Below are 17,250 nucleotides of genomic sequence, written 5' to 3' on the forward strand. Positions count from 1 at the left end.
ATTTACACACTCGCTTCTTAAAAATAGTCTTAACCAACAAGCATTTCTGTTGATGACCGTTCACCTAGTTAAGAACTTCTGTCGGGTCCTTTCCTTTCCTTTTGACTCTTGATACGTCACTCAAATAAATAGATGGATGAAGAGGGGGAAAAATGGAAGAGAGAGGATGTAAGGGTTTTTGAAAATGGGAAAATAAGTGGATGGATTGAGGGATAGAATGGCATACAAAAATGGCCTTAGCATGGGACTAGCTCCATATGTGTTATCTTAACTCCTAGTACCAACGTTTTTTTTGTCTGTCTCTTTAAACAAAGGTCCCCCTGCCGGATGCAAACCAGGGTTGTTGTGGTTATGTGGTATGTGTATATAGGCCACGAAGCCTAGAGTTTTGATGCAAAATGCAAGGCTCTTTGGTATTTACATATTTTATATACTCCACTCTAACATATATTCCTTCATGCTTGTGTTTCCTAAAAAATACAGATGCAGATTTATAGTTCATTTAATTTCTAGGTACTGTAGTTTCCTCATATGGTCTTGTTGCACAGAAGAAGAAAAATGCCTGTAAACTGTATATAAATAACTATGCCTCTCTCCAAGGGTTGAATGAAATCTGGCAAATCCCTTTGACATGCCGCAGTTTCCACAACAGCAGTTTAATATTCAGCTACATCTCTTTTGCCCTTGCAAATTCTCATTTATCATTGTGTAATTGTGTTGTTGTAGCTTTTGCTTTCTGGTCTTGGGCCAGAATGTAAAACACGAGAGGCCAGTAGTTTCTTCACGAGATCACTGGGTCACATGGTGAGATCACATGGTCAGGAGCTGTCATCAAGCCCTGAGACAGATGGTGCACCAGCCTCTCTCTCTCTCTCTCTCTCTCTCTCTCTCTCTCTCTCTCTCTCTCTCTCTCTCTCTCTTTTTGTCTCATAAGCGTACACAGATTGCATTCCTCATTCTCTTGATCTCTCTCGCTCACTCTCATTTTCTCTATTCCCACCCAGCTTTATCAGCTTGTTTCTCCATCTCTTCCAATCACACACACACACACATACACACACACACACACACACCTTTTTATAGCACGCTCCACTCTCTGTAAATCTGCTTTCCTGTTTCTCTCTCTCTCTCTCACACACACTCTCTCTCTCTCTCTGTGTCTTTCTCTTTCTAGCTCTCTCTCTGTGTCTGTCTCTTTCTAGCTCTCTTTGACCTCCCTGCCCCAGAGTTAATGTCCATCTGGGTTGGAGAGTCCACTGAGGGAGCCAAGGATTATTGCTTGTGTGTCCTGGCCACTTCTTCATCCTCTCCAAGTCCTTACAGTTTTAGATGGGTCCATGCTTCAGTCTCCTTCCTCCTTCGCTCTGTGCAAAGAAACATTATTTCCCAGTGAGCGCATTAAATTGAATGAGTAAAAAGAGCATCTTCTTGTTTACACATTACAGTGAAAAGCATTTTTTGGCTGATGGGTTATACACATGTTTTAAGGCAGAAAAGAGAATTTGATTTCTGAGGCATGAATTACACAAAAGAAAATGTAGCCAATGTCACCGTGGTTACATATTCTCACCTTCTCTACAGACTTATCTAAAATGTGAAACATCACTTTTTAAAGCAGCATCCAGTTATCACAGCCATACATCGATTCATTTGTGCCCATTTAGTTTGAATGCTATCTGGTTTTAGAAGGACCCCTGATGCCTTCTAAATTAGAGTGGTTAACACTATTGTTTCCTTCAATCTGTCTGTCTCTTGCGGTTGCCGTGGTCAAACAAGTTTAATGTTATCATCTTGGGCGACAAAAGCAGATAGCCTTGCACCTACATAACAGTTGCCCTCTCGCTCCTTGGTGCCACTGTTGCCTTCCTTGGCCGCAGAGCTGCTATTGTGTTGACATTGAAAACAATGTTGATTGCAACCGTAACCGCTCACTTTCATAGATACAGTTTGTTTAAAAGTCAAAAGCGTGACTGTAGGAGGGCAAATCACACATTGTGAAATGGCAGGCCATGTCCAGAAACTTGATGGTTGATGGTTACTCTGCTCTATTATTACTTTTGGCAGTTTCATTCTGTTTATTGTGGAAGTTAGCCACACTAGTGCTTCCTCTGCACTTGTTATCAGCAACAGACTCTAACAAACCCCCTGCCACTGGGAACGCTAAGATTATAGTGACATACTTGATGCATTTCAGTCTTGTTTTTGTCAGTGGGACTGCACCGAATCTGCTGTTGTGTCTGCTATCAGGATTGTACAAGATCTTATGCAGTTATAATGCAGATGTTTGTAGGTTTCTCTGGACTATCTTATCCATGTCCCTGATTACCAGTGGTGTGCCTCAAGGTTCAGTCCTTGGACAATTTCATCTTTTCCTTTTTATAAGATTCTTGGTCATAATCAGAACGCAGGACAGTTGTACTGTTCAGTCAAGTTGCACAACTGTTTAGCCCCTGTTGCCTTGTTTTAATGTTGTAATCCTGATGCCTGTATTTATTTGTTACTAGAGCTGGGCAATTTATTGATATTATATTGATATCGTGATATGAGACTAGATATCGTCTTAGATTTTGGATATCGGAATATCGGAATATGGCATGAGTGTTGTCTTTTCCTGGATTTAAAGGCTGCATTACAGTAAAGTTATGTCATTTTCTGAACTTACCAGACTGTTGTAACTGTTCTATTAGTTGCCTTTACCCACTTAGTCATTATATCCACATTACTGATGATTATTATTTATCTAAAATCTCATTGTGTAAATATTTAGTTAACAGTCAACACTACAATATCGTTGTGGTATCGATATCGATGTATTTGGTCAAAAATATCCTAATATTTGATTTTCTCCATGTCGCCCAGCCCTACTTGTTACTGTTGTGTTGCTATTGGATTTATGTAATCTTTGTTACTAATGTTCTGAACTGTCCTTTGTCTTCTTTGGATTTTGTCTTTTATCCTTTTATTGATAATGAAGCACATTGCATCTTCATTTTGAAAGTACTGCATAAATAGCCAGGTGACAAGTGTCCACTCTGAAACGTGCAAAACATCTTTATCCTTTTTCAAAATACAGTGAGATAACATCATTGTGTCAACATGATCAAGCTACAAGTCGTTACCTTCTTTCACTGAAGCGTTTGTCTACAGGCCTTCAAAATATCGACTTGTACTTTAACTTTATAGTGTAGTGTCGGTACAGTGGTGATGTAATAGTTACACGGCCTAATTATAATGTACAGCTGATTGATAAAATAGAGGGCGGATAGACAATGAATAATCTCTTCATTGTCATGAAGCACCTGGCACTTTTGTTGGTACATGTATTATGCATCTTTTGTAATCACCCTCTTCTTTGATTTGTCCTTATTCCACATGCAGCCAGGAATTATAACAGGAGACGAGGTAAACTATAATCATGGGTATATTATGTCACTTTTACTGCATAAATCAAACTCTAAGTCTCAATATTTTTGACTGATTGTGATGTCAAGCCATACTGTGATTTTATTGGTTATAGGGCGTTGGTTGTTAAATGAATGCAATGTAAACGGGTTTTTTTTAACAACTCTGCGCTTTGTCTGCATGATTGTGAAGTGTCGAGCCTTGCCATCAGCTTGTGAAGTGATCTTATGCTTCTTTCGTCTTTTAGTGCGTGTTTCTCGTTATGCTTGACTCTGCTTGCTTTTTTTTCCCTTCTCATTTTCACACACATTTTGCAAGATTGTTTAGTCAGACAATAGTTGTTACTGTCACATTTAGCTGAAAGTTGATGAGGCACAGAGACACACCAAGTGTAATATGCGATTTACACACACTGCAACAGAAGCAAAGACACATGGCCAGACACACACACACACACACACACACACACACACACACACACACACAGCACATACTATAAGCTGAGGCTAACTCTCGTGAATAAAACTTTATTAAACGGCCCTGTGACAGGTTGTATAGGAGGAGGAATAGGCCAGGGAGGGCTTAGTCTCTAAAACACATATACCAACACTTGCACTAACCTGCACAGTCCACTGTGAAACCTGCTCACTGAGAGGACTTCTGTGTTTGTTGCATGCATGTTCAGTCCTTCGTTGACATTACAGTTACTGGCAGTGTGTGAGTCAAGGCAACTGATTGTGTGACATTCTGTACATTTCTTACTCTTTGTTTTTCCATTCAGCCCAATTCTTTTGGAAATGACTTATCTCCATACCACTTGACTGAAATTAAGTCCTAACCACTTTACTATTCTGGTCACGTTTATATTTCTTTCTCCTAATTTTGATTAAACAATCATACAATTAATTTTAGCTTGAGCTAATCCCCCTACTAACCTTTATGTGCTGCATGCTACCCTTGTCTCCTAACTACTACTACTATACTACTACATATAATGTCCTACTTTTTCATAATGGTAGTCTGAGGTTTTGAACACATTTTTAGGGTCTAGAAAAATACCTGCAACGTTTCACTCCCACCAGTGGCTATTAAAGTCCCAAAGTGCCCAAGAAAAGAGAAGTATTTTGTAATGCATCCTTAGTCATGTGCATTGCATGCTACTAATGATGTAGTAAGTGATGTCAGATCAAGACCTAAAGAAATACTTTGCTTATTCCCCCTCCACCCAGCGCCAGGTGGTCTATTCAGTGAAAGAGAAATGATATTTACCTTTTACGCCAAGTTCTCTCCCCAAGAAATAAACCTTTCCTCCTCCTCTTCTTCTTCTTCTCTCTCTCAGGCCACTCCTCTCTCTTTCCCATGGAGGATGGTTTCCCTGACGATGAGCGCGGCGATCAGGGTCTTGCAGGCCTGGGCTCTCCACACTGCTTTCCACACCAGAATGGAGAGCGGGTCGAACGCTACTCACGTAAGGTCTTTGTGGGAGGACTGCCCCCGGACATAGATGAAGGTAAGTAGTTACATTAAAGCTATAGTGCGTAGTTTCTAGTCCGTGTCCCCCCCCCAGCTGATTTTAGTCCCTCTGCTGAACATGTAGGTCTTTTCTTCTCTGAAAAGCTGCCATTTCCTGTTCTGACGTAAAACTCATTGCTCGAGCTGCTGCGCGCAAATGTCGCCGGACTACACCATTTTGTAAACGTAGACATACTGAGAAATACAGAGAGAATTTTGTGGCGCTGAAAGGCTTAATTAGCTTTGTATCAACTCATTTGGCAATGTCTTGAATGTAACGGACGATTATCATAAAATAGTCACACACTTTAGCTTTAAGATCAAAAGGATGACATTTCTGGCCATTATTGGTTATGATTGAAACTCAGAAGATAGGAAACTTGAGGGCAAGGTACAGCATAAGATGATATTAGAAAATTACACCTGAAACACAAGCATCCTACTGTTTATTGATGATATTTTCTATACTATACTATACAGTGACATCTGAGGCAGGACTTTTCCTGTAAATCTTCAGTGTTTTCTTCTGCCAATGAACATGCATTCTGTCTGCTTAATTTCAGATGAGATAACAGCCAGTTTCCGGCGTTTTGGACACTTGTTTGTGGACTGGCCTCACAAAGCAGAGAGCAAATCCTATTTTCCACCCAAAGGTTTGTGAAATTCATCATTCTGTACCGTTTTGTCCCGCAGTTGTTTACCGTTTTTGTTCGGGCAGCTGTAATACCCTTTTTGACGTACCAGTTCCTGATCCAATTTATTACTACAAAAGATAGGTTACAGTTATTGCTTCAGTTTCTTTGTGTTTCTGCGTGAGGAAAAAAAACAGATGTGTTTTTCGGTAACTGATTTCAGTATTCTTCGGTACGGCATTGTTAGCCTTGTATCTGTGCACTACCTCTATTCATATGTGTGCATCTGTGCAGTCTGGTTTTGTCTGTTATCTGAAGCATTTTGTAACCATGTGTGGACTGTTTGTCTTTGTTTGTTTATTTGTTTGTTTGTCTATCTGTCTGTTTGTAAAAGCTTATGCCTGCCTGCTGTGAATGCAGAATGTCTGTTCAGTCAAAGTAAGCATCTTTGTCAATACATTGTGTCCCGAGCAGCATGAATAACCCTGCTGTACTTTGTGTAGGCTATGCCTTCCTGCTGTTTCAAGATGAGAGCTCAGTGCAGGCTTTGATCGATGCCTGCATCGAAGAGGACGGCAAGCTGTACCTCTGTGTGTCCAGCCCCACCATCAAAGACAAGCCGGTCAGTGGGAACACACACACAAACACACTCATCTGCTCAAATCTCTCGCTGTGTCCACAAAACTCAGTGAAACTTGCGGTTATGACTTTTACTTGACTTTACAACCAGCTTGTACTAAACTAACTGCTTAGTGCTGAAACCTGTTGGTTTTGTGTGCAACAGGTTCAGATCCGGCCCTGGAACTTGAATGACAGCGATTTTGTGATGGATGGATCTCAGCCTCTGGACCCGAGGAAAACCATCTTTGTGGGAGGTGTCCCTCGTCCGCTCCGTGCAGGTATCCTTGATTGTTTGTCTTTTTATATAAGATTAAAGTACATTTGAAGTATGTATTGTGCGTACGGCTCGAATCCCATGTGTTTGCTGTTGTCTCATTGCCATATTTTTCGGTGTGTTCAAGGCCTGTTATCTAAGGCCTTGAATACATTTTCAGTCCATCTCTGCATTTAATCCTTTTGCATATGTTTATACCGTAAATCACAAAGTAGCCGTACTTCATTTCTCATGCTTCATTTCATCCCAGTCTTTGAAATGCCAGCTGTAAACATAATTCTCATTTTTGTAAGACACTGCAATGTGATCAGCTTGTGTTTATAATAAACATTAGACCTGCTAGAGGGTAGAGCAAGAAGAGGCTTTGTACTGCTGAAATCAGCTTTGACCTATACTGGTCCCGTCAGGAAGTACCCTTTGTGGCACGCTGTGCTGTGTAGAATATTAAATTCCTCTTTATCCTGTTAGCAATGTTATGTGCACTGTGTGTTCATGTTTTCTGCACCGCTGCTAGCTGTGTTTTAGACTTCTGTGCTGTAGTTGTGGATATGACCAAGGTCATAAGGCCCTACTGTGGTGCAATACATGTTTTATAACCCTGTGTAATATTTGGATACAATTTACATGTATAAAACTTGTTTTTGTGAATATTTTGTTCAGCTAGTTCATTGTGTCTTTTTCCCTCTTTGCAGTGGAGCTGGCCATGATCATGGATCGCCTGTATGGCGGAGTTTGCTACGCTGGCATCGACACAGACCCTGAGCTGAAGTACCCCAAGGGAGCAGGGCGGGTCGCCTTCTCTAATCAGCAGAGCTACATTGCTGCTATCAGTGCTCGCTTTGTACAGCTGCAGCATGGAGAAATCGATAAACGGGTGAGTGAAAAGAAAAGAGAGCTCAGTGTTTTTCGGTCTCCCCTCCGGCTGCCTTCTTTCTTCATTTGTCTCCCCACACCTCAACTTTCTGTTCCGTTTCCCTCAAACTCTCCTCGCCATGGCCCGTTTTCGGAGTTGTGCTTAAGGAGAGACATTTGGTACTGAATTTTTTTTTTTTTAGGAGTAAAAAATGCAGCACTATATACAGAATGTGATTGCTTATTAGTAGATAATGTGTAGTAGGGAAGCACAGTTGGCATAATTATTTATGCATTTTAGAAGATAAGTGCAAGTAGCAACACTTGTCCTGACTCCAAGCTTCAAAAAAGGATTTTCACTCTAATTCAAAATTACATTCAACCAAAATGTCTACTGTAGAGTCAGAGCTCAGAACAGTATCAAAACGACTACTACAATTACATAAAATCCAACATAAACAATGTATCTTCCTTTCACAGTACAGGGTCAAATGGTTCTTTATAGCAATACCTTGTTAACAATTACAAACAACCCCCAGAACAGAATATTCCAGTGCAGATTTAATTCTAAGAGTTACAGGCAGGGGGAGGGTGGTGATTGAGAATAGTGATGAGGGGTTTAGGTTTCTTGGTTTTTAGATGTCATGGCAGATTATTCCATGACACCACTGCAGTTCACATTAAACATTGCCATCTGGCTGTTTTGTTTAAGTGATCTACTTCTGTTCTGCAAAAAACAATCCAGAATGCACTCTGAATCTCAACAGGTCACTGTAGGTTATGTCTTTACGGTCACTCCCCCAGTGTACAGTTTTAAGCTAAGGCTATCAATGACTTACCCACAGCAGCAGGCAAGGAATTACAGTAACACAGCTTACAGCGGCCGCTAACTTGACTCAAATATTATTCACATTTGCACAATAGAGGTGAGTGAACTAGATAACGTGCACAGAAATCCAACAGAAATATCTAGTGAACAGGTAACATCACAAAATGAAATACTGGAATAATAGCACAATGCTTTCTCATTGTGACAGTCACTTGCTAACAGCCCAATCTCTCATCCCTTGGAAAAGCAAGTGAAAGGTGTACAGTAGGTCTGGAAAAGGGAGTTTGGAATCCACAAATTTCAACATTTGGAGCCTGCTGGAACTTCTTGTTTCATTACTCCCTGCAATATTAACCTCCGCCACTAATAATGATAGCTACTATTAGCAACACTATTATTATGGTAATGCTGAAAAACACGGACCATAAATGGTGTCAAAAAAGGTTTGATTGGAAACCTAAAGGATTTTAATGAACCATACCAGTAGTATACTTACATTTTCAGATGCGTTTCCTACCTTCCAGGTGCCGTCTGTTTAATTTTCTGCAAGTTTGCTTAAAAACATCTGGCAGAGACAGGATGTATAAAGACACAGCAGTATGCAGACAAAGATATTGTAAAGGAAATTACATATAATAATGCTAAATTCGAATTATTCCCACCTCTGATTGCAGGTGGAAGTGAAGCCATACGTGCTGGATGACCAGCTGTGCGATGAGTGCCAGGGAACTCGCTGCGGCGGGAAGTTTGCACCATTCTTTTGCGCCAACGTCACCTGTCTGCAGTACTACTGCGAGTACTGCTGGGCGGCAATCCACTCACGCGCCGGACGAGAGTTTCACAAACCCCTGGTGAAGGAAGGAGGGGACCGACCCCGTCACATCTCCTTCCGCTGGAACTGAGCGGACGGCAGAGAGGGAGAGGCAACAGGGGAACAGGAGGCCAGGTAGTGCAGGAGTCGCAAATCATTGTACAAATAAATGCACTTTTCTGTTGCTGGTTCCTTTTTGCTCTAATTTCACTGAACCTTTTTCTCATTTTTTTTAAGTTTTTAAATATATAGAAAAGAAAAACTGGAATTATATCCAAATATGTCCAGCAAGGAAAAAAGATGTGTAACATAATTTTATTTATGCGTTTGATTTTTGAAATATTTTTATTAGTTGTCAAAAAAATACTATATATATATATATATATATATATATATATATATATATATATATATATATATATGTGTGTGTGTGTATATATATATATACATATATATATATGTATATAGGAATGTTTTGAGGTGTGATATGGTACTCTGCTATTCAATTAGCTATTTTTTTTCTAAACAACAATTAGATTTTAATTTTGATACAAGAGGCCCCAAAACAATACACTTCATTTGACATTTGATTGACTTCTTTTGTAGCAGAGCTATTGCTTTTCATTTTGTATTGAGTCTCCAGAGCAAATGCTGTTGCAACAGCATATCATTGGCTATTTACTTCTGAGAGGTGTGATTAAGTTCTCTATTGATACACGAGGCTCCAGAGCAAATGTGAATTGAAAAAGGTGTTGCTAAAGAAGAGTGCACTTATTTCCAATTTTAAAGAGTGCAGATACATTATACGAGACCCTTATTGGTTAACCAAAGCTGAATCTTGAATTAACTTTGAAGAACAGAGAGGGCCCACTGCAGAACGAAATGGATTCTTTTCCCTCCCATATCAAATTGTTTGAACCTCTCTTTTTATAATTTCAACCATCATACGAATATTTTGATGTAACTTGAAAATCGCAACAAAAAATTTAGCAACACATATTTGGGTTTTGATCTCCATTTTGACATGCAAAAACTAATACCTCAAACTCAGCTGCTAATGTGCCGAATACAGTTAAAAAGCAAGGAAGAAAAAAAAAAAAGAGCAAGAAAGAAAACATTATCACCCGCTCGTGTTCTCCTTTCCTAAGAACTATAATCAAAGGGAAGTGATGCAACAGGCAGAGTGTGATGTGACTGGCACAGTTTTGTACTCACTTGCTTCATCACCTCCTTATTTTTGTAATTAAACCCAGGGTTGTGCTAGGGACAGAGCAGAGCATCGTACAGTATACAGTGTATTAGGGGAATGTATGGCGTAGGGAGGCCGAAGGACAGACAGACAGGCTTCCTGGTAAAGAGATAAGTCCAGCCCAACTCCCCCCTCCCCCCCTCCTCACGTTTACCTGCAGCCTCTACTGCTAATCTAGCAGCTAACAGAGGGTAGGGCCTCATTCATGGATCAAACCCTGCTTTCTGTGTCAATACACAGCGGGGGTTTGGACCCGGATCTTTCAGGACTGAGGTTAGGGTAACTCCTCGAGAGAAGGCTGGTCAAGTGGTCACCTTTTATTGCAGTTTCTACGGGGCTACCACCAAACAGGAAATGCCTGGTCTTGTTAGTTTTTTTTTTTTAATTTATTGTTTTTCTTTATGCATTTGTGCAATTCTCCCGTCTTTAATGAAAAAGTTCTACTTTGCATCCGAGAGTCAGCTACAATTAACAAAAGAAGCAATTAAAGTTTATCTGATTTCCCAATCGTCAGCACACATTTGAGTCATAGACGGATCTGCCCTTTCGGCGAACCCTCTATCCTTTCTCCTGCCAAGCTAATCCAACTCAGCATCCAGTGTTTTTGAAGCATAAATGAAGATAGTCTCTGCAGTGTGCTCTACTACTACACACTTGTGACCCACATGCAGTTTGTTCTTGGTAACAGTCGGTTGTACCCAGTGGCTTTTGGGAACCAAAGATGGCTGTGCAGTAGTGGGTCATACTGTAGCTCATTTCTTATTTAGGTTTTTATTCTTATTTCTTTCTCTTTTTTTTTTTTAAGGACGTTTTTTTCATATATATTTTTTAAATTCTGTCACTTCTACCCAGTTTTGCTTAACTGTCAAGCCCAGTAAACCAAAGATTGGCCTTGAACATAATATATTTATATATATATATATTTGACAGTGCAGTCAAAACCCATTAGAATACCAGTGGAAAAACAACAGGGCTTACGCACACACATACACACACACACACACACACACACACACACACACACACACACACACACACACACACACACACACACACACACACACACACACACACACACACACAAGGCCTCACATAGCTCAAAATGGAGGTGCATGCTGGTAGGCACTAGTTCTTATCTCAAATAGGTCTGCTGGAAGTTTAAGTGCACATTCTCACAGCAAAAGTAAAACTAATCCTCTCATTTGTTTGACCTTTTAAGTCACTCAGTGGTAACCTACTAGCCGAGCATTTAAATATGTCAGGGAGTTAGTACAGAAACTTGATTATACACACTAGTGAGAAACGTATACTCATATCGGCGTGGTGTCGTTGCACCAGTTTTGCACCCTGGACATTAGTTTTGTGGGTGTGGTGGGTGAGCATTTTAGAAGTTAAAACACTTTGTGAAGAATTTGCTGTTAAATGAGATTTAAAAAAAAAAAAAGATTATTTTATACATGGCCTGCTGATTTTTGGTACAGTGTTTTCTAGCTAAATTATTTTGTCATGCACATATAAACATTTATTATGCACTACTTTTTCTAAATATTTTTTCTTTTTCCAACAGTCATTTTAGGCACATTTTTCACAAATGGGAAAACTCCTTTTTGCAATACCTCAAATTTTTCACATTGTGAAAGGTAGCTTTTGTACTTTTGTTACTGAGAGATCTGCATATATGGAAATGTTCATTTTAAGAAAAAAAGTTGAGTGATTTCAATATATATTATTTTCAATTATGCTTTTTATACATTTCAGTGCTGAGGAAACTTTACAACTAAGTGCGCACTTGTGTTGATGCGACTTCAGATCTGCCGAGGAGAGACCAAAGTGTATTGCTCTCTTGGTCTTAGCTTTTCGTACACTAGATGTTTCCAGTCAATCTGGTCAATAACAGCATGGCGAGAATAAAAAAAACAAAAAAAAAAGTTATAATTTGAAATTGATGTTAATGTCTCTAAACATGGCTATACTAGTTGGAAAATGGTAACTTCTGTCTTGGTTTCCTCTCCATAGATGGAGTATAACTTATTATAAGGAGAATGCAAAATTTGGTTCACGCTTAACGCTGAATCTCATATCACAAGAATGGATGTTTGGTGTTTAGATATTTTAATATTTCAAAAAAAGTATATATATATATATTCTTGAACTTGCCAACTAGCACCTATTGTAATCCTTAGCATGCATGACAAAAAAAGAAGAGAAAATGACAAGTACATGAATTAGCTATTAAAACTAATTGTTGTGGTGTGCACCAAATGTTTCTCAACTATTAAGTTGTTAAGGACACCCCTAAACCCACTCTCACCTCACCCCCCCCTTCCCCTCTCCCCTCCCCATGTGTTGATCTCCTCGCTTCCCCATTCGCAGACCTCTGCAGGATGCACACGAAAGAGAGATAAGACGAGAAACAAGACAGAAACTTAACTTTTAAATCGATTTGGCAGTGCAGGACTTTGAGCATCCTTATAGAACACTGTTTTAAAAGACTTGAGAACTCATCCCCGCAGTCTGTCGAGGTGATCTTATATAGACCTATCTGGAGGAAGGGGAGCTTAAAGACTTGAATGTGGTAAATGTTGCAAGTTAACTTCAAGTTGTTATGTGCAATACTTCTTTTGAACCTTTTTCCAGATAAAGACTCTTTGCAATGTAATTCTTTAATGCCATTTTTAATTGCAGACATTTAATTAAAGAAGATGTTAATATGTTTTTCACAGTCATTTTCTACTGTTATTGTAATCCTTTTCATGCTGGTGTTTGTAAAAAAGAAAAGAAATCAAACTATTTGTACTAATATAAATAATTGAAGTTATTTTTAAAACATTAAAGGTTTTGTGCTCATTTGCTCATTTTTTTGTTTATTTTAAGCTACTGTGATTGATTGCATTGTAATTATTAGGTCAACAATGTATTTAGCTGTTTATTGGTATATTTTTAATTGGAATGTATAATTGATTTTTATAATTTTGATCAGATTTTTGTTATATTTTTGAGGTGAAGCTTTTAATATGTTAAAGTGTCTAGTTTTTACTAATTGCTATATTGTGCTCCACAATATATGGTTCACATTTTCTGAAGGAAAATAAATATTTAAATATTTGTCTGTTAACGATGTTACTTAATGGCAAGATTTCAATAGTTTTTAACTGTGTATGGGAAGGTTGATGTATTTATTAATAGCATTTTTTACTTAAGATATCACCTTAATTTTTATTGTCATTTCACTTTATAAGTTCCTATTTTTGTATTTTCCTTTCTAATTAAGTTATGTAATACGGATATGTCCATATTTCTAGGAGTTGGTCTGTAGAAGTGCTAGTGAAACGAAAAAGACAAATCTAATGTTATTTAATTGTTTGCAGCCAACTATTTATAACAGTATGCATAATTTTTAAATATTTGTAATGTGAAATGTTGAATGAAATAAATCTTAACTGTGATGAATATATGTGCTTGGTGTGTTTATTTATGTCAAGTCGTGGGACATTTGAAGCTGTTATGGGATAGTCTCAATAACTATATGATCCTTTTATATTTGGTCACATCTTACTGTGTTCTAATCACAGTTCGGCTCTTATGTAGTGTAATATTACCATGTGTATGAGCAGTCTATCCAAACAGTAACTTAACAACAGACTGAAAGGTGGTGCTTCACTGCCTTGTACCTCTGACCACACCCAGCACTGTTGTTATTCTGTACTGACCACACCCTGGAGTACACTACATCACTGCAGCATTGAGGAGTTAAACTACTGAAGGTAAGCCAAAAACAGGGGTGATTCTAGGATCTGACCTTTGGGGGGGGGCTCAGCCCCTAATGAAAAGTCGATTGCAGTTAAGCTAGGGGGGTCCGGGGGCATGCCCCCGTAAGATTACATTTTTTTGGTGAGTTTTGGGGAAAGAAATAGACAGATTGAGACATGCAATTATGAAAAAAGATTGAAACTACAAAGCATGATTATTGCAGCACACATACCCAGGGGCGTCGGACTGGGGGCTTAAAGGGGACTGAGTACCCAGGGCCCTCATGTGAGGATGGCCCAAAAATACAAGACTGTATGGCTGCAGCCTGAAGCGTCCCGTGTCATGCCGTCCCGTCTCATGCCGTCCCCGAGCTTCTACTTTTTAAAATAAAAGCTGGCATCTGGAATAAAATACTTTTAAATACTTTTCTACTTTATTTTTTTTTTAAAGACACTGATGTGTACCTTAAGGAAAATCACAGAAAGAAACCATCAGAGTCTGCAACCATACATTGCTATAGGTAACGTTATAATATTCGCTATATTTCAACCACGCTGATGCAGGTCTCATCAAATGTAAATGTAACATCAGACACAACAATAACAACCAGAAATCAGCAAACTATATGTATGGCTAAAATTGTTACTTTAACAGTTTAAACGTTTTTCAATTGATTGCAACAAACGTGGTCACAAACTTACCCATAGGCTCAATTTTCGATGGGGATGGTGGGTATGAGTACCTACCAGATTTCGTAATGAGTCATTTTGTAGGCTACCCACCACTTTTTTTGAAAACCTCAAGCTCAATTTAGTTAGAAAATTGACGCTTCTCTGTTCAAAACACGGGACATTCTGCTTAACGTGAAAAAGCTTAACGTGGTTTAATGTACTTAAACAGCAATCAATGATCACCAAATTTATCATGGCCATATCTTATAATGAACACTTAAGCCTGTCAAAAGAACTAAACCGAAATCCAACGATTATAAGTTATCTCACATTAACATTTTCTTCTTTGTTGGCGCCTATGGCGAGGAAAAAGCTTGTAGCCTACCTAAACCTAAACAATGATCAATGATTATCAAATTTCTCTCTCATATTGCTCCTGATAACCACTGAAAATTGTCAAAAAATGTAACCGTCTCACGTTAAGCTTTTTCACGTTATGACTCAAAAAGCTCATGAGAACCGTTGGGAGTCAACCCACAACCGCCCCGCTACCCTGCTGAAAATGTGAAGCAGAAATGCGTCAGATGTCAGATAACGTCCATAATAATTGGACTTTGGGTTCGATTTTTTGACAGTTTTCAGTGGTTATGAGGAGCAATATGAGAGAGAAATTTGGTAATCATTGATCATTGTTTACATACATGAAACCACGTTTTAATTCATTAGTAAGCTACAGGACAGCGTCTTTCAAACATGACCTGCGCGAAAGAGAAAAAGAAAATTATTCCGTCATTGTACCCAGCACTTCTGGAAATGTACTTCCAAATTTGGGTCTCTGTCCCCACCACATTTCAAACCAAACTGACGGCCATGAACTTACCCGTATCTCCATCTGGAAAATAATTTGATTTCGTATTTTTGACCCTCTGAACTTACCGTTGGACACGCCTCGGCATGAGACGAGACGGCATGAGACGGGACGGCTTGACATGGGACGCTCCAGGCTACAGCCATACCCGCCTCCAAAAATATGCTAGAATTAATGGCTGTGGATGCAGGGAGGGGCCCATAGAAAATGCAGGGCCCAGAATTTTGAGCTACGCCCCTGCACATATCTTGAACTGGTAAAATAATCCTTAACATATTTTTAGGCAGGATTATTCATGTTTTTTTCTGCTGTTAATTTTAAACTTTTTCATTTACATCACTGATAGAAACTGATATGGTTAGACAGCTAAATTATGAATAATCTAATCTAATAATGCCTCTGAAACAGATGGGGAAAATCCACCATCTCTTTTTCTTAAGAGCCTAGTCCTCCATGAAATGCATATGTAAATATAATGTGAATGGAATATTTTAAGTGTTTTTGCCCGTATATGTCCACTTTCTCACCTAGTTCTTCCAGGTCCCTCTCTTCTCAAACTACAGGAATACTCATTCTTTGTCCTAATCAAGTCTGGCCCAGCGGGGAGTGGCTCCCCAAAAAGCAGGAACAGAAGTTTACCTCTCCTCTAGTATGCAAATTGACAGTCATGACTTAATCGTTCTTTAGAAGCTAAGGTTGGGGTGAGGCAGTCAAATGCTAATCAGTATTGAAACAATCATTTTCTGCTCAGCTAAGGTTTGAGCACTAAACGATTTCACAAAATCACAATGATAAGGACTTTATTTTTCAAGGGGTGCTGAGATGATTTTTAGGGACTTCAGCACCCCTAAAAATAGCCTAGCGCCGCCTATGGCCAAAAATAAAGTAGAAAATTAAATGTACGGACACTTAATTATAATAACAATTCATTCGTTCATTTAAAATTAAAGTATCTTTGATTGTAGCTTGCCTGGGTCACTAGGCTCAATCACATCTTTGAGATGCTTCAAGACTTCTTTGTTCGTTTACTTGCAAACAAGCAATTGTTGTAAATGCTTTCCCTAAAGCTTGATTGCTTTTTGGTGTAATTGTTTTTGGTTTGTCTGATTTTTCATAGTTTTCTGTTATTTCTCTATCTTTCTGTTATTAATTACTATTCATACATTGATGTGATGTCTGGGCATGGGCGTAGGGGGGTTAGAGGGAACTTGTATGTGAGTGAATGTGTATGTTGTACTGCAATGTCTTGTCTTCTGTACTGTCCAGTCCTACCGAGGACCCTCTCGAAAATGAGATGACACATCTCAAGAGGTATTCCTCGTACAATAAATAAATAAATCAATTCTGAACCCTTTTCTATGGTGTTAAATGCAGCAGACATTTAAATTATTTCCAGAGAAAATCCAGTAAAAGTGTCTGACTAAGGAGATCTGAGAAGAGTAAGGATATTAGCATTTTTTACTTTTGATAGGTGTTTATTTTTTTAGTTTATGTTTTAGTTTATGTAGCATTTACCTAGGATATCTACTTAGTTTCTATTTATTTATTTCAAGCTTGTTTTGGGATTTTATTAGCTTTGTATTCCAACATTGTTTGTAAATGCACTTATCCCAGGTGCAGTGTTAAAATAAAATCCAAAAAAAACAAGACGCATGTCTTGTAAGACTGCATACTGGGCCATGTGTTGTTTTCTCAAAATCCAGGAAAAACTGAACAAATTGTCTGACGGCTCAGTGACGCCACCAGCTGGTTGCATCTTGTACTGTTAAGTGTGAATTA

At 38.8% G+C, this 17,250-nt stretch overlaps 1 protein-coding gene across 2 annotated transcripts in view; it reads left to right on the top strand.

The window, feature by feature from the left end:
* The window catches only part of cpeb4b (cytoplasmic polyadenylation element binding protein 4b), a 35,444-nt gene extending 21,812 nt beyond the window's left edge, over positions 1 to 13,632 (top strand). Inside the window, exons 5-11 of one of the 2 annotated variants that reach the window (XM_028595063.1) lie at positions 4,742 to 4,912; positions 5,478 to 5,567; positions 6,050 to 6,168; positions 6,331 to 6,445; positions 7,134 to 7,315; positions 8,797 to 9,068; positions 12,556 to 13,632. In XM_028595063.1, the coding sequence (XP_028450864.1) occupies positions 4,742 to 4,912; positions 5,478 to 5,567; positions 6,050 to 6,168; positions 6,331 to 6,445; positions 7,134 to 7,315; positions 8,797 to 9,024 (905 nt within the window). In that variant the 3' untranslated portion in view covers positions 9,025 to 9,068; positions 12,556 to 13,632. Of the gene's footprint in view, positions 1 to 4,741; positions 4,913 to 5,477; positions 5,568 to 6,049; positions 6,169 to 6,330; positions 6,446 to 7,133; positions 7,316 to 8,796; positions 9,275 to 12,555 lie in introns of those variants that run through there. The other variant, XM_028595064.1, reaches the window with a different exon arrangement.
* Positions 13,633 to 17,250: the final 3,618 nt, after the last annotated feature.

Source organism: Perca flavescens, chromosome 13 (assembly GCF_004354835.1).
Source record: "Perca flavescens isolate YP-PL-M2 chromosome 13, PFLA_1.0, whole genome shotgun sequence".
Classification (NCBI taxonomy): Eukaryota; Metazoa; Chordata; class Actinopteri; order Perciformes; family Percidae; genus Perca; species Perca flavescens.